Source organism: Grus americana, chromosome 14 (assembly GCF_028858705.1).
Source record: "Grus americana isolate bGruAme1 chromosome 14, bGruAme1.mat, whole genome shotgun sequence".
NCBI lineage: Eukaryota > Metazoa > Chordata > Aves > Gruiformes > Gruidae > Grus > Grus americana.
Window position 1 is genome coordinate 11,538,802 of NC_072865.1, and position 22,952 is coordinate 11,561,753.

The 22,952-nt window shown below is 44.7% G+C and overlaps 1 protein-coding gene and 2 long non-coding RNA genes across 3 annotated transcripts in view; 1 reads left to right on the forward strand and 2 right to left on the reverse strand.

Annotated features, from left to right (window-relative positions):
• The window catches only part of ERGIC1 (endoplasmic reticulum-golgi intermediate compartment 1), a 60,887-nt gene extending 58,557 nt beyond the window's left edge, over positions 1-2,330 (reverse strand). The window contains exon 1 of the mRNA XM_054841584.1: positions 2,198-2,330. Within this exon, the coding sequence (XP_054697559.1) occupies positions 2,198-2,217 (20 nt within the window). The 5' untranslated portion in view covers positions 2,218-2,330. The remainder of the gene's footprint in view (positions 1-2,197) is intronic.
• Positions 795-1,928, reverse strand: LOC129212667 (uncharacterized). Its single transcript, XR_008579256.1, has 2 exons — positions 1,538-1,928; positions 795-1,095 (listed from the first exon to the last, which is right to left on the reverse strand). It is a non-coding gene; the product is annotated as an uncharacterized LOC129212667 (long non-coding RNA).
• Positions 2,331-5,519: 3,189 nt separating the features above from the next.
• Positions 5,520-15,314, forward strand: LOC129212666 (uncharacterized). Its single transcript, XR_008579255.1, has 3 exons — positions 5,520-5,622; positions 5,938-6,093; positions 11,121-15,314. It is a non-coding gene; the product is annotated as an uncharacterized LOC129212666 (long non-coding RNA).
• Positions 15,315-22,952: the final 7,638 nt, after the last annotated feature.

Consider the following 22,952-nt stretch of genomic DNA (forward strand, 5'->3'; position numbering starts at 1 on the left):
AACCCTCTAATCATACATAGGCATAACATCCACTTTAAAGTGTGTGCTAAAGACAGGGTGCCAAACTGTACTTGCCAAAAAGAACATCCAGTTGAAATCTCTGAAAGAAAAACCTTGCGTTTTACATGATGAAAAACATCACCTCTTCATTCAGAAACTTACTACAGGTGGTAACCTTATTTCTCTAAGAGTACTGTATTGCATGTTCTATCGCTGTCAGGAAGTAACTCTACATTTTTTTAACGTATGCATCATACTTTACCTACGATAGTAAAATTTTCCAACCTCAGCAGAGTTTGTTCCACTGACTGTACAATGAACAAAACCCACAACAGCTAAAAGAGTCTCTAACCTTTGCAAAAATTTTGGTCCTGAACTCTGTTCATGCTTCTAAAACAGGAAAGTGGTTTGTTGAGCGTGACAATAGTTTCTCTGCACCTTTAAAGTTTTTGTTATCAATGGCAGTCTTTTAAAAATTCATCTTTGCAGAAAAGCTGAACTTCAGTAAGCTTACATTATTTGAGAAGGCGCTTTGAAGTGTCTATTTCTAATCCTCCAATCTGAATGACAAAGTTATTTGCAATTGTGAATCTTTAAAACACAGATCTGAACCGATGCCTCTATGTTTTTGTAACTCATTAACACAAACTCTGCAACTCAGCCTTTACTTAATGTCTTTGTTCCATTCCAAAGTGAAGCACTAGTGCTGTCTCTTAAGATGATTACTCTTGGTGAGCCAGTGTTTCCACATACACATTCTGAGACCCAACAAAAATGACATTTTCAAAGACATCTGAAATAACATTTTCTTTATCTGCTATTACAAAGTGACAGCCACAACCCAGGATCCCTTATTGTTCGTGTATTGTACAAGTCTGAGAATAGATGGCAATGGGATTTGCAGCTGGCAGAATGTCTCCAAAGCTGAGAAGAGTTTTTCTACCAAATTTTACACAAAAGCAGAAACGGGGCTCTGGGCCCCGGATCCCACATGATCCAGCAGATGCTGTTTCCAGCTTCAGCAAGTTTTCATTCAGAAGCAACTGCCTCCATGTTCAACAGTGCCCCATGGATCACATACAAGATCCTGTTAGCCTGTATAAATGAGAGGCCTGATTTAGAATTACAGCAAAAATACAATACACAACTTCTGTTTGGGAGAACTAAAAAACTGCAATATCACATTTTCCCCGTCATCTCAAAGGGGTGCAAATGCATGGTTCATGATGGTCCTACATAAGGAGCATCAAGCAACACCTGTATCTCTCAATTCCCAAAAAGTATGTATTTTTTTATTGTAATGTTAATGCTCTAGTAAAATCCACATGAGAAAACTCATCTGTGAGTCTTTCCCATGCCATCTATGAATTTGGAAAGTTACAAATCTTTGGTTCAGGAATGGCTCAAACCCAAAATGAATCCACAGTTGTTATTTCAGCTCCATTGGAGTCAAAGGGGCCTTTTTCGCTTCTGTTTTGATACCTGAAACTGACTGCTGTGGCCCATAGGACGCAAGGCCAAATCCCACAACTCACACCTGCTCAAAATGCCAAAACCAAAGGTGGAGGTGCCGACGTTGTTTCCTAGCCATCGGAGCCACGGTGTGTGGCTTTACTCACACCTCATGGAACGAGTGACCTCTTAAAGCTGGTCTGGGAGCCCGGGGACCTGTGGGAGGAGAAGGGGCCCAGCACCTTCGCCCTGACACCCGCAGCGGGGCCCGTGCTCCACCCACAGCGGTCACCCCCGAGGCCTCGCTGCTCCACCCGCCCTGCCCGGGGGAGCTCGAAGCCCCACACACCTCCGTTTGGCTTTGCATAACAGCGTTATATAATAACAGCCGCTGGCTGGGCAGAGCCTCCCAGTTTCCCACGTCCCTTCCCTGCCCAGACCTACTTCTTCATCCATCCATCCCTCCCTCCCTCCCTCCCTCCCTCCCTCCCTCCATCCCTCCTCCCTCGGGTTTCACCTCACCCGCAGCCGGTCACGGGCCCAGCCCTCGCCTCGCTGTTGCGGGGCGCCCTCACATAAGCGGCTGCTCCCGGACGGGAGGCGCCCACCGCCGCCCGCGCTGCCTGCCCCGGCCGGGGGCGGCGGGGCCGGGGGAGGCCGGCCGGGGAGCGGCGGCGCCGCCGCCCAGGAGCAGGCGAGGCCGGACGCCGCGAGGTGGGTGGGCGGCTCGCCCGGCCGCACTCACCTCCTGAAGTCAAAGGGCATGTTGGTGGCGGGCGCCGGGCAGGCTGCGGGCCCCGCCGCCCCCGGCCCCGGCTCTCGCCTCGCTGCCGCCGGCTGCAGGGCCAGGAAGTGACGGGCCCCGCCGCCGCGCAGCACCAGCCCATTGGGCGGCTGGAGCCGGCCGCCGCTTCCGCCGCCGGGTTACGGGGAGCGGCGGGAGCGGCGGCCCTCGGGGCAGCGGGGTTGAGGGTTGCGGCCGGCCCCTGCGGCACCCCGCCCGCCTCGCCTGCCCCGCCGCGCCCCAGCTCGCCTCTCCGGCAGCACCGCAGGGGCCGCTGAGCTCCTCAGGGCCCCACGGCACCCCATGGCCCCAGGGGTCCCCTTGGCACCCTGCGGCTCTGAGGGGCCCCCACGGCTCTGAAGGGCTCCCTCGGTGCCTACAACACCCCGCAGCTCTGCGGGCCCTGCCAGCACCCCATGGTGGTCCCCTTAGCCCCCCATGGCGCCGGTGGCCCCTTCAGCCAACCCTCTCTGTGCCCACAGCACCCCAAGGGCCCTGTCGATGTCCTGCGGCCCTCAGCACCCGTCCAGGCCCTGGCAGCACCTACTGCCCCACAGCCACAGGGCTACTGGCCTCCGGGGCCACCACTCCGGGGCACAGGCTCAGCCCTGTGCAGCGTCTGTCCGCAGTCGCTGCCCGCGTTAGCAAGGTGCGTTGGAGTCTGCCGGCTCCCCTGCAGCTCTCCTGTGTCAGCCGACCCAGCGGCACTGCCCGGGCCTGCAGGCCGGAGCGCGGCGACTCATATGGGTGCGGTGTTTCAGGTTTTCTCAGGCGTTTCTTGCATTCTCAGCATCGCAATAGTAACAGCTTATGTTTGTGAATGCAGTGTAGTCTTTGGAGACAGCCAAGCCACAGTGACAGACTGGGGAAAATCTCGGGCTTCAAAATGCCCATAAAGGAAGGAGGAGCACCGCTGCACCATGGAGATGTGCACCCCCACACACCCCTCCCTGGTAGAGGATGAACTCCTTTGGTGCCAGCATGGCTCTTTCACTTGCTCTTGAAAATCTTTCTACAGTTTTATTGGAGGCCAAAGAATAAGAAAAAGCTGCCTATTCTTTAGGTGAGACATTTCCCCAGTCTTGCCGTTTTGCCTGAAGTACTGATGCTTTTGTCTGACTGCATCCCTGCCGGGTTTAACGCAATGCACACGGCTAATCCCGTGCTGCTCCACACACCACCCCGGGTCCTTCCCTTAATAATGTCGCCAGCTAACAGCGTCAGGCACTTTTTGCTGCAGGTAAAGTGTGACCGCTGCTGTATTAAGGAGTGAAGTGCTGTCACTCACATATGGCGCACATTAGATTACAGTGCAGGAACACAATACAACTACTCTTGCTTTTTAAGTCTAAAAGCAGGGCAAGAGAAAGAGGGAAATGAGCAATCTAAACATGCTGTGTGCAACACAGTGCTTTTCTAATTGATTCTGCAGCTTGCTTTCTCTTCTTCCTGCTGTCATCACCTCTGTACTTACAGATTCACATCTTTCCATTTTTCCCTTTCACCCAGAAACCAGGCTCATACCTGGATAAAAAAAGAAATTCAGATTGAAACAAGCAGAGAAAAACTACCGAAGAGTCAGAACTGTTAATCAATGCCATAGTGTTTCAAAGCAAGAAGTAATAATTCATCCTGGGAATATTCAAAACTAAACTGGAGGAATCCCTGGATGAGATAAGGCACAATCCCTCAGAAGCCCCCAGGGAACAGATAAAAATACCTAATTGCTTTTTTTTGATCTCAGACATCTTAATTATCCAACCACATTGTGCAAGCATGTTCAGCAGATTGCTAAAACTGATCAGCCACGAAATCCTGCTGCACTTTGCATTGTGCTCCAAAACTGAACAACCCACTGAAACGAATGAGACAATCCTCATCTCTCATGAGGTCAAACCAATTACATGGGCATAGCCAGCGGGTACTATCTGTAGTGGAAAAAACAACAAAACAAAACACTACCTATCAAGTTTGAGTTACACAACCAAGTACTTGTCTAGGCTCCTGGCAAGGCCCCGATATCATTAGCCATTGTTAACTGTCTTGTGCAAAGGCATCAGCTCGCTCAGGAGCCAAGAGGGTGCTGAAGTGGTTACGAAAGCACTTCACTTGTAGGGTAGACAAATCTTGAGGTGGCCTCGAGGAGTCGTTCCATTCGCAGGCTCGAGGCTCAAGAACACAACACCGTAAGAGCTCGTGTTGGGAAGATTTTATTTGCAACTAAAAGGTCAAACTCTGAAGAAAGTAATGGGCTCAGAGCAGCGCCAGGACAGCTTTCCAATTGGGTCCAGCTCACTTATATCCTTGCCAAGGGAAGAAGTTGTTAATACCCTGAGATAAGACCCTTGTCACAATATTGTTTAATTACATAAGGCTTCTAGTGAGCCCGAGATAAGAACAGGAATTTGTCCACAGTCCAGCTGGGTGCGGCTGCTTAGATCATGTTGTGTATTAGAATGGGAACTAAAAGCACGGGTTTATTCGAGGTGGTTGTCACATCATTAGAAGTGGAATGAGTAAACTGATACTGACAACTGATTCAAAAGTTAACTCTCTTTTTCATTTGAGCAGCAAACGAACGTTTTCCTGACAATGGTAGCCCTCAAACTATCTGTTGTTTCTCTTGAAATTGCATTAATGACATTAATTGAGCCAAACTGCTACTCTGAAATCAGTAAGTAAATATTTTCAGAACTCTTTTATCAATGAAGAAACTGAAGCAGAGGGATGAATTGACTCACCTAAGACTACAGAATAAGATCAGCTTCAGCTCTAAAATTAGCAAGCGAATCTCTTAATTCTTAATTCTGTGTTCATAATTCTTCTTGCAAAAAAAGAATATTTTCCTCATTCCGGTTCACTTTCTTGTAGATAATTCAGATCATGGATGACTCCATCTGGATTCCTAACTAACGCCTCACAGCAACAAAATTGGTACCTCCTTCCGATAAAAAAAGTGGCCAAAAGGGGCTTTATTTGAGTCATCTTCCTGGGTATTTATTCCATAAATTTCTTCATACACGTAAAATGTTTTGTCTCCAGGTTTCCTAGACATTCCTAATTTCTAGATGATATGCTATTCTTTAGTTTTAACTTCAAGTTAATAGAGTTTACATTAATCCTTGATCATTTTTCTTATCTCTATTTTGTAATCTCAAAATTTCCTCTTTCCCAGAAAAGGGTAACCTTGATCCTTACCTGTTCAGCGTGGTTTTAGATAATATAACATCCTGTGACACTCATGTATGATTTCCTCTTTTGTTTTGTTTGTGATTCCTTACCCGCAGCTGAGTTTTATGTTAGCCTCTGGCTTGTAGTACAGCTCTTGCACTGGGAATGTATTATAAGTGCTGTGACTGGGTCATGAGCAGCATTGTTTGCTAAAGGTAAAGTTGGGTACGTACAGTCATCGTTTAGGTGAATTAGGTTTCGTTCATCAGTTGGGAAGGTGCAGTGACTTAAGGAAGGTGCAGTGCTTATTCGCTTATGCCCCTTCTGCTGCTGAGGTGTATTTGCTGCCAGCTGAACTGTAGCTTTTTGGTCTGGGGTGTTGTGTGGCAGGGTACGCACCGTGACGTTTTATCCCTGCGCATTTATTCACAGGATATGCTTGTAGCACTTGTGTCAGGGTGGGTTGGGGATTGAAGTGAGCGCATTGCTTTGCAGGGCGTGTTTACTTGATTATGTGTTGTATTCTGCAGGGTGTGTCGCTGACTGCATGAAGCATTAAACACAACTGCCGTTCAGGAAAAGGAAAAAACATTTTAGAGAATGAAGAGAAAATGTTATAAAGCATTTAAAAATATAAATAACAGCATGTGAGGAAATCGTTCTGAAGGAACAGGATGCACATGAAGGTAAAGAATTCAAATACAAGTGCCGTGCTAAGTATAATCAGTAATGAAAGCTCAGCCCTTCCTCTTAGGATTTTAGTAAGCTACATGTTGACAACACTTTCCAAATACCAGGGAACAAAAAAAGCAAGCTTTAAGTCTTGTTGCAGTGTAGTATGTGTTTATCATCATCACATATGTTATGCTGTCCATCTATTATTGTGAGACTGGACTTTAAATGGACAGTAGAATAAATTAGTATGTACTCAACTTACTACGTAAGGTCCTTCTTTGTTGAATATCTGAGCTTTTTCCTTAAGAAGACATAGCAACCACCTGCTCAGTATGCAGAAGAAATAATCTGATTATTTGATAGATCACGGGGCTGGGTACAGCTGCCATGTGTATGTTTGAGTATGGAGAAGGGGGTCTGTGCAGCCACGCGGCCTCTTGTCCTGTGACAGTGGGCAAACACATCTTAGGGCAATGCTAAGGGGAATCTATCGCTCTTAAAGTCCCTAGAAATTTTACCTAGTTTTTAATACAGTTTTTCTTTGCTTGTTTGCTTTACTTTTGGGTGCCAGGAATTTACTATGGAAAAGTCAGAGTGAGCAGAATGTTTTCGTATTTGGTTTCTTTTTGCACTGTGGAAATGAACTCCACAAAGAAGTTTCAGCTCCTGTCACAAGCTTGCCTCATGTTTTCGTAGCATCCGTGTATTGATTAGTGTTTAGTGTAGTTCAGGAGACTGCAAACACATGAAAGGTCATGGCCAAAGGGAAATGCAAGTTAACAGTTAACTAGAGCAAAGTCCTGTGCTAGAGGACTTCAAACACTAAAAGAGAGGGGCAAATCGCAAAGAGATTTGGAATTAGCAGCAAAGAGGAGTTGAGTTTTAGCGCATGATTCACAAAGGGACAATGCTCTCTAGTGAGTTAAATGCCTAAGTTCCCTGTACGCTGGAGAGGAATAGTTAGGAACCTAAGGAATTGAAGCGCCCTTAGCTGGTACACCAAGTAGTGAGATGCCTACGTCAGCCAGTAGGAAACACTTAGGAGAAGGGAACGTCTGAATATCTCACTGTAAAAGTCTGATATAGGACTAAAAAGTGTTTGCTTGTAGGTTTAAGTAACACATTTGGCATGGACACTTGAATCATTCTTCTCGGTCAAAATATGCCTGGGAGCTGAGCTACCCCCTCTACTTTAAATACTCACCAAGCGCTGAAGAGCGCTGCCCTGGAAGCCTGTTCTGGAGCTTTGAACAGGCAGCAGTGCTGTGAGAAACTTTACAGCGTTTAGGGGAAGGGAGGAAAACGTGGTCTGCCCAGCTTCTCAAAGCTGAGCCACGGTGTAACCAGGAGCGCAAAATTTCTTGTGTCAGAATAGGGTGCCTGGTTAGAGCTCTCATCTGGGAAACAGTGGCGATATTGGAACTGGGGTACTGGTTTTATGACTTACTAAAGTTAAATATCTATAAGCACATAAGCACTCCTGGCAGTTCCCTTCTGCCGTGTACTTTGAGACGTATTCAGTCACAGCACGCCTAGGAAATGGGGTCCTTAAGACCTTACTGGCAACCCCCCCCACCTGATTCCTGGATGGATTTAGGCAAGAAGTAGCTGACAGCATTCAGCCCACCCAGAGCAGTGGGGCTGCTGGGCACAAAAAGGCGCCAGACCTTTTGGTGCCTAAAGAAGCTTTCACCAGAAACTGTAGGCACTTACAGCATCTGACGTAGCTGAGGAGGGGAGGCAAGGCTTTCCTGGGTTGCTCTCATGAGCCCAGGCGCCAGCAGTCTGCATAAGTTGCACTTCGGTGTCTGAGTGCTGTTTTGGATCTCTCCCAGAGACCTTGCACCAGCGTGCTCTCAGTGGGGAGTCGGTGCGAAAGCTCAGCAGGGCCTGGGGATGCTAAGTGCCTGGCTTGCTGCATTAAGAATGACTTTCTCAGAATGAGTGGCTTCTTCCTAGGTATGAGCTATGGAAGCCAGCGCAGGCATCCAAGTGCAAGGTCAGGCTATGCTCAGGTCTCTTTCTAGCTTGAGGGAATGCTCTCCTGTGGCCAGCGATACATGGAAAATGGCATTTTTCAACAGAATGAGTATGTGAGGATTCAGTAGCACTGGGTCATCACAAAGGCCGTCGAGCAATAAACAAGTTGACCAAACCAAAACCTTGACAAGGAGGAATTTTTCAAAGAAGGCGCTGGAAGCTTTGTTGGAAGACTTGCCAAATCCTGCTGCAGCAATGTGTGGGCAGCCAGTCACGCTACTGCAGCTTAGCAGGTTCTCACCCATCATTTGACCCACTGGAACCTGCCGTGCGCGTGAGATGTTGAATAACACTTCACCGGCTTACTTTTGGCATGCTCGTTTGTGCGGCCTTATCAGCTTTCTCAGTGGTTTCCTCTAGACATTGTGTAGTGTTCAGGGAGCCGAGTAAGCCCAGTGGGACGTTTCAGACAAGACATACATACTCCTTTTGTAATCTTTTTTATAGTAAGGATATGGATTTTTAATTGCTTCTTCTGTGATTTGCTAGCAAGCTGCCTCTTCTGCAAATGACACTTGTGTTTTCATCATTCTCGCTTGGTCACTTGGCAGTCCTGTGATGGCCAGTGGATTGGGGAGGCTTTCTCAGTGCTAAAGAATCTGTTGCAGAAGTCTGGGCGTGACTAGAGAAAATCCTTTAAAAAGCAGTTTTATTAACCCTTTAATGAATGAAGCCAGAGGTCGCTGTCTCTGGCCTTGCGTTGGTTTCACCTGGAGCCTGTGGACTCAGCATTTCTGAAGTGTCATTGGTATGGTAGGATTTTTCAGTATCTGGCTTCTGATTTGGAGTGGGGTTAATTTTGGGTAGTCAACTTCAGATGACTTGCGATCTGATCTAGCATCTATCCTTGTTGCTGACTTCAGTGATCTGCCATTTGGCCAGAGACTCCAAACTGGTGATTATCTCAAAGTGTTGGCTCTAGCTTATACGAGATGGAGATGACGATGGAGAGAGAGAGTGCTGTAAATACACAGAGCACACAAAGAAGCGTGCAAAGATACGAAAGAATGAAGAGAGAAACTGCTGGAGAAGTGAATACCCGGCAGAAGGGAATTGGGAAGAAGTGAGAGCAGATATGTAGGCAGACTTGTACAGGAACTTAGAGGTGAGGATAAGAAGTTTAAGCTCATGGCAGAAGCTAAGAGGCTGTATCCGGGGATCACGTTCATCAGAAACAAAGCTCAAGTGAAAGGTCCCTTTCAAATGACAGTGTGCATAATCGGAAGTCACTAAAGTGACCTGAATAAAGCAACACATAAACACTTACAGAAAACTCCCCCTGCCTTTAGGGGAAACCAGGCCTAGCAGTCTCCAGACTTCACCCTCGCCAAAGGAGACCCCTTTCACCCTGTCTCCTGTGAGGCCACTTCATGGTTTCTTGCTCAAGCTTCTTGCAAAAGAGCAAAATACTGCCCTCCCCATGCCGTGATGATAAACCTGCAGTGGAGTTAGCCGGGGTATATTTTAATTGGACTTTTTTACTTTTTTCCTGGCACTTTAAAGTTTATGAACGGAAAGGATCAGTCTGACTCAGAGACTGGGCTACTTCCAAACATTAATCTTAGCTGCCATATGTTAATGTAGTTTGGCACTGGTGCATCCTATGGTGTAAAGTCAGATGTCTGTGCGCTTTCATCTCTGGTGTCAGAGGCTACTAAAGGGAGCATGTCAGAGACATGGGCAGATTGTGATCGTGTGACATGCCATCTACAGGCATTTGATGAGGTTCTATGAGTAAGACATGGCCTAGAAAACATCCATATTCTGTTCTCCTGAAATTCAGATTTTATCATTTTGCAATATAGGTTGCCAAATGATAATGTCCAGGACAATGCTTTGGCCTGTGCTGACTCTGAAATCTGTATACAGGTTTTGGTTATCACAGTATTGCCCCCAAGGCAATAAACTTTGGTGTATTAGGTTGGGTTCAGTGGTACAATATTTAGCCCCTTCCCTTTTGGTTGGCTTTGTAGCATAACAAACACAAAAATTACTGTCCAGGTCATCATGATTTTTCCAGCACTGAAACACGAGTCTCTCATCGTTTGTGTTTCACTTTCTTCCATTCTCTCTCCCAAATGTTTCCATTATACGGTAACTATTTACAAATTTTACCCAGTCTTTGAGGATGTACACTCAAAGTATTTGGTGTTTCCCTGCCCCTTCCTCATCTTCTTACTCACGCACTCTGTTCCCTGAAATCTTCATGGGAACAACCCTATGCAAAAAAAGAGAGAAGTTTCCAATTCTACTTATTTAAATGGAATTTCCCTGCTGCCCTTTTTCCATATCAGTGGATGTTTTTTGCTAGCGACAGTAGTGTGAACAGCGTCAGGAAGATGAAAACTTCATTACAAGGGCATTTGCAAAGGCTAACATTAGCCTAATGAAACTACTTTTCCTAGATGTCCTCTCAAGCCCACGTGCAGGGAGAGGTTTCCTCCAGAGGCAATTCAGAGCAGTAACCTCATTCCGTGGAGAACATAGTGTATGCACAGAGATTAACTCCTTAAGTCTAAAACTTAGAAGCTTAAAAAGATTGAAATCCACTCTTGTCTTCAGTGGAGTTACAGCAGACATAGACCTAGGCTCGCTGTTGTAGATATGTTGGCCTTTTGTGCTGACATGGAGAAAGATGCTCTTGGTTTGGTAACCACTGGTTTATTGTACAGGACAACATCCCTCTGTTCTCTTCCCAGCTTTGCAGCCAATTTTTTAAGCAGTTCTGAGCAGGGAACCCTCTGGCCTTAGTTTTCAGCATGGGGAATGATGTAAAAGTCATTATGTTAATTAATATAAGACTTTTCTGCAGAAGGGCAGAGATTTGATGGACGTTCATCTGTAGCTAGGAAAGGCTGAGGCATTGGCTTGTGATAATGTGGGTTAACAATTAATGAATAGCTCCCTTCTGCTGCACAAGAAGCTAGACATACAACTTTCCCACACTGCAGGGAAATTTTCTGTTCACATTTTACATTTTTCTATTTCCCCACTGCAGGCGCTGAAACAGCCACATGGACGTTTGTGAGCATATGACTGACGAATGGTACAGTACGTTCACTTGCCGTCCGGAGACTCGTCAGAGTGACAAGTTGGAGCCGTAGAAGATAGAGATGACTCACAACTGGAGCTTTATGTAAATAAGGAACCTCTTGTGTTGCGTCCCGTTGTACCAATGAGGCCACGTAAAGTTCACGTCAGTGACGTTGCGTTCCCATGTCCCCTCTGTGTTTGAGGCAGGGCAGGGAAATGGGGTAAGATAGGTGTGGTTCCCCCAGAGAGGTCAAAACTGGTAGTGAATCTGAATGTGAAACCCCTGGAACATCAGGCCGAAGATTCCTTCCCAGCAGCAATGCCTGGACAAAGTTTGCTGTTGCTTTTTGCTGTCAGTTGCAAAAGTGATCGAGCCTCTTGTCACTGACTGAAAATTTTGAGGGGGATCCAGATAAGGGGGAAGTAGTGAATTTAGGCGAAGCGTTCTCTCCCTGGGAATTAATCACTTTTAGTAAGATTTATGGGTCATCTGTGACATAGCTAACAAACTCATTTAGCTTATCCAAAGCACAAAAAAAGATCCTGCTGCTAAGTGGCATAATACTGCACGTGCTCTCCTAATGGCCTCGTGTAGGCAGCATATCCTGGGCAAGAGCAATGAGGAGGAGTGGAAGCGTGAAAAGCAGTGCAGTTGAATTGTGTCTATCCAAAGCCACAGATAATATTATTCCAGGTGGAGGGCCAAATTCTCTGATTCACCCACACAAAAATCACGCTGAAGTTTACTGAAGACAATGGCATTAATCTAGTGTAAAACTAATATGAGAGAGAAGAATGCCAACCTCCAAAATGTTGACCTCCTTAGCTGTCTTATTTCTAGGGCGCCATGATTCATGTGTGTGTATATATTGCTAGGAGACATAGCATAGTCCAGCTACTGCAGAGGACTGCAGAGAGCCAAGAGGTATGAAAAAGTCGACAACCTAGAAAGAATTTGTCTTGCATTAGATATGTTGTTTGAAATCAGAAGGAAGATTTAATTGACTCCAGTGGGAGTTTTGCTTGAGTAAGGACTTCTTAGGAGGTGAAATGACACATGAAAAAAAAAAAATCTACCTTGCTAGCCCAGAGCTCACAGAAGAGTGACTCCCTTTATTTACACTATGTAATTCTGTTCGGGCAGATGCAAGTAACTTCCCTCAAATTGTTTCAGAGCCACATCACTTTTTCTCAATATTCAGCATGTTTCTTCTTAAATATGATTCTGTTCCTTTATCTGTAGATATTATCTGACTGAAATACTATACAAATTTTTTCTCATCCGTTACAGTCATACTCATTTGATAATGCTCAGTAGATTTAGTTTATTTACCTCTGTCTCATTTTTTCCTTTTCTAATTGATTCAGACATTCATCTGTGGTAACCAGCCCTACCTATTTTAACCCTACCCTCATTAGTATTGCAGCTACAGAATTAATGTGTGCTTTGACTTCCAGAGAAGTCTGCAGTAAACTTCCCAGACAGGTGATGAATTGATGCAACTCTCATTTCTCACTGGATTGTAAAGGTCAGTCTTATGATGCTAAGAGTTCCTCCATGAGCTAAGTCCTTCATATAGTTTTGCTTTTTTCGCCTGTTCTCCACTCTGTCCCACAATGTAATAGCTGATAATTATGCTTTTTTCAATGGTGTGTCTCCTGGTCTGTTGAAGGTAGGACTTTTTTCTCAGCAGAAAGCTGACTCATAAGGTATGCTTCCTTCTATCCTTAGAAAAAGTGAGTCACTAATGGATTTTTCATTATACATTCAAGTACCGTAAGACTGAAATTTTGTCCTACCAGTCTAGTCCTGAGGTAGTGTTTGGAAGTCTTTTTGATTTGGTATTTTAGTTATGTCTCAGTGAGACTCTGTGAGATACAATAGATGCTGTAAAAGGAGCTGGTTTTTATTATATGCTATGAGTATTCCCATTAACTTCAGTAGTGCCATGGTTTCACTTTTTGCGTGCGGTGTGTTTCCCTAGCTAAAAACCGATAAAACTCCCTTTACACCTGAATCATGACACATTCAGCATCTGTTTTCACCCAACACAAATAGGTTGCAGTTGTTTTTCAGAGCTGTGTGAAAGCTGAGGAGACTGGGACATAACTAAAATAATATGAATCCCACTGGTACTATTGCATTAATAGAAATAGTCATTTGGTTCAGGCAACACTAATTTGGTGATCTTTCAGGCACTCAGTGAAGGTTCACCAGTCTTCACAATGGCCCATGACAGAAAGCTAAATGCTGTTATTTCTATTTTATAAACAAAGGAATTAAGGTTGGAGGAGATTAAGTTGTGATAGGGAGGCAATGGAAGTATTGTGGATGCAACCCAGGAATCCTGTACATTATTTTTTTTCCAATGCAACAATATTTTATATCAAAGATTTTGCTGTATTTACAGTCACTGCTATTTAACTTTGAGTGATGTCAATGTGAATGAGCATCTGGCAGAATCTGTGTAGAGTTGCAACACGGTCTGCAGTTCACAGGAGGGTACCAGCTTTGCCTGTCCATGTTTTATTCTGTTAAACTAGCTTTGCAGGGTGTCGTGAGGGGGGAGGTCTGAATCTCTCTGATACTGACAGGAGCTGTTATTTAAAACTGCATGATGAAGATGCAAAAGGATGTTGCCTTGTTCTTCACTACACAAAAGTGGACATGCTGCAATGACAAGTTTGTAAATCACAGTTAGTTCCATTCTCACACCACCCAATAACTTTACAATCTCTCTGTCAACTTCCTGTCGACCTTGGGAAGCTATAATTTGTGATAAAAATGAGAGTTAAAATGTTACATGTATATCAAAGCTGAAAAATTGTGGCTGGCTGACCTTTTCTTTTTGAGCAAATGCACTCATTTCCTTTACGTGGCTTACTATTTCCCTCTGAAGCTTGGAATAATAGGAAATCCTCCATGATTGTTCTCCTTAATCAGTGGCTCCATTGTGCCGGCTTCTGTTCCTTTCAATAAGCAGTGCAGAGGATGTCGCTGTGCTGGTGATGGGGCATCGTGCTCTGTGCTGCCAAGCATCAGTGCCTCACAGACTCAAACATTTCAGTTCAGCTGCCATGGATGAGAGAATACCATGAGCGGTGTGTGCTAATTTCAGTATGTTGTCAGAATAAGGAAACAGCCCCCTAATTTTCAGTTTAGAAAAAAAAGAAAAAGCAGGCACTCACTGGATTTTACAGTGAGATTTCCCAGTGTTTGTGATTAGGCTTAGATGAATAATGAAAATGAAAAGTTCATAAATTTAGATTGTGCTTCATTTCCATATGTGGGGTAATGTCATTAGTTGTCATGTCACTGCTAATATTTGCATAGTCATCTGATAATTATAAAGAAGGCCTACGGATCTTTAGGACAAATAACCTCTCCAGAAATATATTCTGAAATGCCTACTAATTATGACTAGCACATCATCTTTCATTTTCTGATTTATTTCTCTTTGTCATCCAGTCAAGGGACAGAAGTTCTATGTTGTGACCGTACACCACAAACCACAGTCAGTGTAGCATTTGTATACATGCCTCTTGCTAAACGCTAGGCAAGTTTTTAGAAATAAATACGGTCAATAGCTTAAAATAGTTTGTGAAATAAAAGAAAGGCTAAAGTTGCAAAAAAGATCATTGGTATTGCCTTTTCCTTCCCATTCTCGTCCCCATCCCTTGCGGGGGGGGGGGTATGGGGAGTGAGCGGTTGCATGGTGCCCAGCTGCCAGCTGGGGCTAAACCACAACACCTCTACTTTGTAAAGCATAACATAAACAAAACCACAGTGACGGTCCTGTGCTCAGGAAGAGCTGGTGGTTCACCAAGTCTTATCTCTTGCTTCCTCTTGCAGCACAGTGATGTCGACATCATGTTCCTGCACATGCAATATGCAAAAAGCTAAGGGTTCGTAATTCAGTGTTGGCACAAATAAACAATTTTTGCTTGTTGCTATTGATTTTCTGCTGTTCTGCTTTTCTCCAATAAACTTGATATCTGCAGGGAGCCAGGTAGTCAGTCAGTCTCTGCAGACATTTTGCAGTACATCCAGTTTTTTCTTTCCTATCACATGGCTTTCAAGAGCAGCTTGCAATAAAAAAGATAGAGCAGTGTCCAGAGGACTTTTGTCAGCGTGTAACCCATTCTTTTTGCAGAAAGTTCCCAGAGAAGACAGAGGGGGTTTGTATGACAGTATGGTTAACAAAATTGCAGTATCAACCCCAGGATATGGCTTCATGCATTTATACTGGAGTCAAATCTCTAGGGAAATTAAGTTAGTGGCAGCGATGATGATAATAATAATAAATAATGCACGCTCCCCTTGGATCTTGGCTGACTATCAAGACAGACTTCCTGATGATGAGATGCATATGTCTGTCTCCAGTCTCTTCAAGGTATCTGCAAGGCACCATTTTTTGCGATTACAAAGGACTGCAGATGAGAACATACACCATAAGAAGCCATCCAGGAGCATTTGTCCCAGACTTCTGTCTCTGATTTCCATAATCCTTCTCATCTCAACTTCTCCGACATTAGCAAGCCAAATCTCAGAGCAGCTCTGTCAGGTGCTGACAGCGGTGGCAGTGGCAACCCAGAAGCCAGGAGGCTTTTGCTTTTGCCCGTCGTGCTATGCCTTGTTTGCGTGAGGATGAGACAAGACGGGGAGAGGCCCCTGTCACATCATGCCAGTAACAGACTGGGTCATTTATCTTCTTTCCTTCTAGAACGGACTGGAACTCTGCAAGTGCACGTTACCAAGGGATTTTTCAGGAACATTGCAGAAAGCGCCTTCCCCAAACTGTGTGCAGCCGTTGTCTGGGGAAGTGGCTTTCTGCCAATTGCCAAATGTAACTGCAGCGAGGCCACAGCGACGTTTGTGGCTTTTCTGTTGGCCCTGCAATGTCACACTGCTTCAAGTAGAAAAGAAGGGCAGCCCTGCGGGCAGGCACTGGTTTGTTTGCAAAAAGGCTGGTCTCACCCCAGACCGCTGCACTTCTCCCCGGTGGTTCAGCTTCCACTGGCTCCGTTTCTCCCCCAGTAAAATGGGACCAGCTGCACTCCCCTTCCTCCCAGGTGCTGTACGGGCCATTCTGGTTTCTAAAAGACCAAAAAGCATCTCAGTGCGCTGGCATGTCTACAGGAACACCTTCTTCGCTGTTGCAGGGGAAACCTAGTTTAATTCCAGTAAGTCATTAAACAAGATAAATAGGCTTTGGCAGTAGCAGGACAGACCATTCCCCAACACACAGACCTGTAACACTGGTGTGTGAGTGCAATCAAAATTCAGCACATCTCAGTGCACTCAGGTATCACTCAAAAATATTTCTTCATCTGCTGAAAAGCAAATGGAAGTTGGTATTTGCCCTAATTTGGGATTAGAGTATACTTCTGTTCACTCCTGTCTAATCACGTACTCACCTGCAGCTGGACTGAGTATAAGTTTTGGTTTATTCTTCACATATTTGATAATGAAGAAGCAAATGCTGCTTGGCCCATCCTCTCTGACTCTCAGGCTGATTTTCTGTTGCTGATTTTCATAATTTTATCATTGGTCTCGTGACATTGTGCCATTCAGGTTTAGTCATAGGTGCATTTATCATTCTACATGACTTGTTTAAACAATGTACAACTGAAAATAACCTTTGGTCAAGGCATTTGGTATTGATTCTTGTTTTCATAAGCCACTGTTAATCTTTTGTAAAACGGGGTGACTTTTCATGACATTAATGCTAGAGATTGATTCTAGATCCATTCCCCACGAATTGCTTTATCCCAGCTACACTAAGAAACGAGCAGGACTTGCTCCTCCGATCTCTCCTGGAAGGGAAGAAGGTTTCTTGCGCACATAGAGCACTAGCAGGGCAGCATGGATGAAGCCTGGATCAGTAGATCACTCTCAAATGAAATTTTAAAGGCGATTTTCTACCTAATTCCTGTTGATAGCCCCTGAAAACCTTGACAATCTCATCCTTAGACTGCATTGAATTGTCATATAGAAACACTACATGATATCTTAGAAAGTCACAGTGGAAGTGGCAGTGAGACGCTCAGGGCTGTGACAGTGAGGGCTGCTTGGGTGGCCTGGGGTAGAGCCCTCTGTTCTGCCTTCAGGAGCGTTTGAAAGAGAAAGGGGAAGTAGCGCTGGTGGCACCTCTAAGGAAAAGGAACATTTATGATTTTATACATTTGTTCGATAAATAGCCCTCTCCCACAGTGGTAAACTGCCTGCCAGACAGAGCAGCTTTAGGAATCCACTGGACACATCTGTCAGCTCATCTCTCTATCTACCTACGTATAACGCCTTGGCGCTGTAATTGCCTCATAAACTGTCAGGCATCACTTTTGCCAGGGGATTTTTTTTCAGCCTTTGAAAACAAAGTTAAATATAACTATCCTTCTCCTACAGACAGAGAAACCGAGGCACAGAGGATCTGAAGGGCTTGTATAAGGTTATGTAGCAAGTCACAGACAGTAAATCACCAGGTGTCCTGGTTTCCTCTAACCCATATGTATCCCTAGAACTCACTATCTCCTATAATAAAGCTTAGCTCAGAGTCTTATTTTGAGATTTAATTAATATGCAAAGTGCTTTGATCCCCTTTGATGAAAGATTCTGTGTAACTAGCTATCATATTTTAAAGTAATACCTCTAATTGTTATGCAGCAGGAAAATGAAATACAGATAACTCATTTGCTATTTTTAGGGAAAGAACCGAGTCTTTTACTCGAGCAGTCTTAGGTTACAGTCATTTTCAAGAGCTGTGAGATTTCTGCTGCTGTTGAAACATTTAGAAAGTGAGGATTAGCAAACATACAGTGTGTTCTGGGATACTGGCTTTGTAGGGGTGAGTTCCCCCAAGAGGATGACTAACAGCAGGATGTGGGACATAATTTGCATGTTCTCTGACTCTGCTGCAATCATTTGTGTATTGGATACTTGAATTATACATTACACAGAAGGTCGCCCGCTTGCCAAGCTGGCAGCCCTGCTGAACGGTGCACAGCCCTGGATGGGGGCTGAGGGAGCAGGGCTGATGTTATTTCAAGAAATGGTTAGAGTTGGGTTCAAAAAGAAACAGCTCTGTGTATGACAGGACTTGGAATTTGTCACTGAATACTTTGGGGGGTCATTTACTCATTCTACACCACTGTCCTGTAGGTTTTTTGCATCTGCTTCTGTTCTTCTCCTGTGGTGGATTTGATGCTGGTGATAGGTGCCATAAATCATCCCTACGCACTCAAATGCTTTCGCTGGGCAGTGGCAGATTTCCCTTGCTCTGCCTGCTAAGGCTGCCTCTGGTTTTTCTCAGGGAGACAAGAGAGTTCCCTGCTCTCATTTCAGCCTACTTGAACTGGGTTTCTTCACTGACCCAAAGACAACAGCAGGTGCTTTTTCTACTATCCTGCTCAGAAAAAAACAAACCAGTAAAGACCCACAAACTCATTTTTGTAGATTACCTGTCCGAGAGGAAAGATCCAAACAGCATCTCCCGTAGCAGCTAGTGTCTCTGAGAAATCGTCTTCCACATATTAAAGTTTCAATGAGAGAAATACTGATCACATATTTCCCCTTTGAAACATTTTTTCTGTCAGTACTGACCGTAAAAAAACAAATGACAAAAAGGAAGTGATTCAAAACAAACCAACAGCGTGCACTCATCTAATCATCTGATTAGCTTTCTTGCTGATTTTCACACTACCTTGCTGTACCCTGGCCTAAAAGTCTTTGGGCAATGCCTGTGTTTTACTGGCTCGTGTGTTCGCACGGGTCCCCGGCGATACCCTAACTCAGACAAAAATGCCATCAGCAGGTGATGCTTCATGAGCTGCCCACAGTGTGCAGACTCTGAAAGGTGCTGGCTTATTGGAGAAGGTTTCTGAGCCATCAGGTCACAGTCGAGGTGTCCGGGCTCCTGCGGGCTCCTGTGGGTCTGCTGCCAGTTGTGGACAGGACACAATACAGCCGGCAAAGCCAGGGCTGACAGTCAGGTTCTGCTGGTGCTCCGTGCTCAGGCACCCTCCGCAGTTCTCATTCCCAACCAAAAATGCTGACTTCAGTAATGAGTTCTAGTAAGCTAAACTCATTCTTGGTTTTTTCTTCTGCTTAGGATTGGTTCCCACTGGAAGACCAGTGACAGTGGGAATCATTTTATCACATGCATTCCTCCAAACCTTGTTTTTCAGTTGGGATCCATAGGAAAGATGTAAACAGTTTTCTTCAGCATTTCCACTGAGACCTGAAATCTTTTAGTCAAGAATTGTTCATTAGACCACATTCGCACCTCCCCTCCCTTCTTTTCCCTTCCTTTCCCTTCTTCCTTGCATTGGGCTAAACCCGTGCTGAGAAAGCAAAGCAGAAACATATTTTACCATTGGAAAGGCAATACGTTGACAAGAAAAGTGTGTAAAAGGAAATCAAAACCATCTATTCAGTGAGATTTCCCTCTGTGACAGTAAATATTGAAGTTTTCTTAAAGACATAGTAACATGGTTGACTGGAAAGATTTTCCTTTCATTTCCACCCCAGGGGGAAGTCAGCAGTTAGGAAACTCATAGCAGCTACCATTCTCCTGGATGCACCCATTTTGAGCTTCTACAGCGAGAAGGGATTGTGGTCAAACCCCAAATCATGTATTACTGCTGTTCACAGCTTAGGGGGCTGCAGCATTGATTGGGCTTTTCCAGCTCCATTGCCCATAGATTCAGGCACCTCAATTCCACGTACTAGTGCGTCATTCAGCAGAGAGGTGTGAGGGGGAGAGAAGAGGGCGAGGAGTGGAACTGGAGCCCACCTGAAGTCCACCTCCACTTGCCGTGCAGACTGTGAACACATTCTTCACTAAGCTGCGTGCCCTCAATAGCAGAGCTAAGCCAGCAGCGAAGAACATGCACGGGACATTCAAGTAGGTGCAGTCAAGGCAACATTTCTCCGCCTGTACTTCTTGAGTTATTATAGTGGCCCACGGTACCTCTGCCGTCTACCACTGAGCCATGCGTCTTGCCATACCATGCGTTACGTTTGGAGATGACAGGTGCCACCATTACCCTAACAAGGAGAAGACGGACTTGGTTTCAAAGTCTGAACTGAAGCTGCAAAACCCCAGGTGGCAATGAGAAGCTTTGAACCTTTCCCTGTGGAATGACATTTTTCTCTCGCTGTGCTCTGGATGGAGCTGGAGGCCACTGGCTGACCATCAGGACTTTCAACATAAAATGTGCTAGGATGGGTAATGCTAGATCTGCTTTTCTTATTTAAGACTCGAATGCCTCCAAGGCTGGTGTATTTCTGGGTAGGTGACCATGTGCCTCGTCAGCAATGCCAGCAGAAATCAGAACCTCTCATCTTCACTTAGCGTCACAGAAGCAAGGATCTGTTCCTGTAGCTGCCTACTCTCCGTACTGAGCCGGACTCCTGCCTGGTGTAAATCAACATTTTTCCATTGACTCTAATGCACTATTTCCAAATTTACCAGGAAGACTACAAGCACTTCACTCCCAGCCTTGCCCAAGTGCACTGCTTGGCATGACACGTGCTGCTGGTCTGGGGCTCTGTGGTCCCCGCAGCTCTGTACAGTACTCTGAGGGACTCCAGGGGAGCTGCTCATGTTTACACCAGGCAAGAGACTGGCCCAGAGCAGTAATTCAGATGTTTCGTCACTGACACTTTATAAAGAAAAGTTGTTGGTTTCAGTGTAATATGCCATCCTCCTATTTCTAAGTAAAAGATACATCACAAAGTCCTCAGGGGGAAAGCTTCTTGGTAATAGCAATGGCACAGAGCCTGCAACCCAACCAGCGTGCCAAACAATATTCCAAGAAAATATTTCTAAGTTACAGAAATTGCGTAAGAGTGAATATTATTTTTAAAGTACAGAAAACGAAGACCAGTTTCTAAAAAAGCAAACACATATTTTTAGCCTTGCTGGTCTCTTGATCTTACACTAATGGGAACCATCTGCGCTGGGACTGGCTGATGTTCCTGGTAAATAACCTTTCGCTGCAACATTCCAGATGTTTCAAAGGCTTCTTTGCGAAGAAGCGTTTGTCTCCCTGCTTGTCACTCTCCCTTTCTGCCTTTCCTGTCCATGTTTACTTCAGGAATATACATTCTTTTATTGAAACAGCTTTTGTTAAAAATAGCTTGTCAGGATTTTGGCTAATCTTCATTTTGATTCTTGCTTGCTAGTGGAGAATGAAAGCTTTCATTCCTTAGTGTTAGTGCTGAAACACTGAATTGGAGATTTGAGAAGGAAGCTAAAAGATTGAGACAAAAAACACACACAAAAAAATTAGTTGGAGATGGATTCCTACCTCATTTTGATCCCACTGAGGACTCCAGCTATTGAACAGACACGCTTATGTTGGTACTGAGAGTTTTTAATGTGACAAACTTGTATAGAATATACAGATGTACTTTATAGGAACAAGATACTTCCCTACCAAACCTTTGCAACTCTTACATAACGAGTCTTATGGTTTGCTTTGCTGCCTCTGCTGTGCTATATCCTGGCGGTGACTGCCTTTCCTATGCGAAGGAAAACGTCCCTGGACACATGGGTCACTTTTTTATCCCAGCTGAGCTAAGCTGAGCCAGAATGGTGGAAGGAAAAGAAGGGGATTTTAAACCATCCTGCCTATCTCTGCCTGGAGTCTGCCTGAAATCTGATGTGTTACAGCTTCATTAAGGCTGTGACTTGGGCTCAGGTACAATTAGATATGAAAAGCCATGCTTCCAGTGTCGAACCTCCTCCTCAGGTCTCCAGCACGATGTCTGTACCATCAGCTAACGATACGCTCCTCAGGAGTAATGAACCCTTTGACGTGTACTCTCCAGTGGGTAATTCTTTTGTTTTAAAAACTTCATGTCACCGCTGAAGTGTAAGAGCTCTAGTGGGTAAAGGAGAGTCTGTCTTTTGGTTTCTGAAGGATTTGGGGTTGTAAGGCTCGACAGTGCTCTGCTACTGCATTGCAATTGCAACTGCAGCAAGCTCCAGTTCTCCCAGGGTTGTAAGGCCGGGACATGCAGCAGGGCTGAGCGAGTACAGGACGGTTAGGAAACTGTCCCTTTGTTCATTTTTACCCATCATCAAATTTGTTTCATAACAAAGGTTTCCTGAACTTGGGGGTTTTGTGTGTGTTAATACTGGTAATGTGATTTAAATATTCTGATGATTCATTTTCAGTCCAGAGAGCTGAATCAGCCATGTAGAACATAACTTGCTTCTCCCAAACCGCTACCTTTTCCATCCTCTCGTCATTTCTATGAGAAGATGATTCATGCTCCTCTTGTATTTACCATTTGACAATGTGGCCGATTCCTTTAGCTAATTTCACTTCTTGTTCCTCTTTTTCAAGAAAGAAAAAATGAGTACTGAGGAAAGCAAATGAATGCTGATTGATGTGACATATCCCACTGGTGGACCTGTCATGTGAACTAAACCTGAACTGGACAGAGAGGAAAAAGAAAGGAAAAAATACCTTGAATTATTAAATTGGTCAGAGCCCAAACTGCAAAATTCAGCCCCTGGCTCACATTTCACATGTTTTTGAAGTTCTCTATGTTCAAGTGAGGGGTTGTGTTCACATACAACTCCAGTATAATGATCTTTTTTTTTGCTAGTTTAAAAGCAAAAATATTTTTTTTAGTTATTCAATTCTGATTTGTTTTCTCTGAAGCCTGATTTTGGTTGTGACTGGCTCAACCACTTAATTGGGGGGGCTTAGTTATTGTTTTACCTGATTACACACAAGAGCTGTTCTTAGAGATGGCCATAAGATATATAAGAACAAAAGGAAA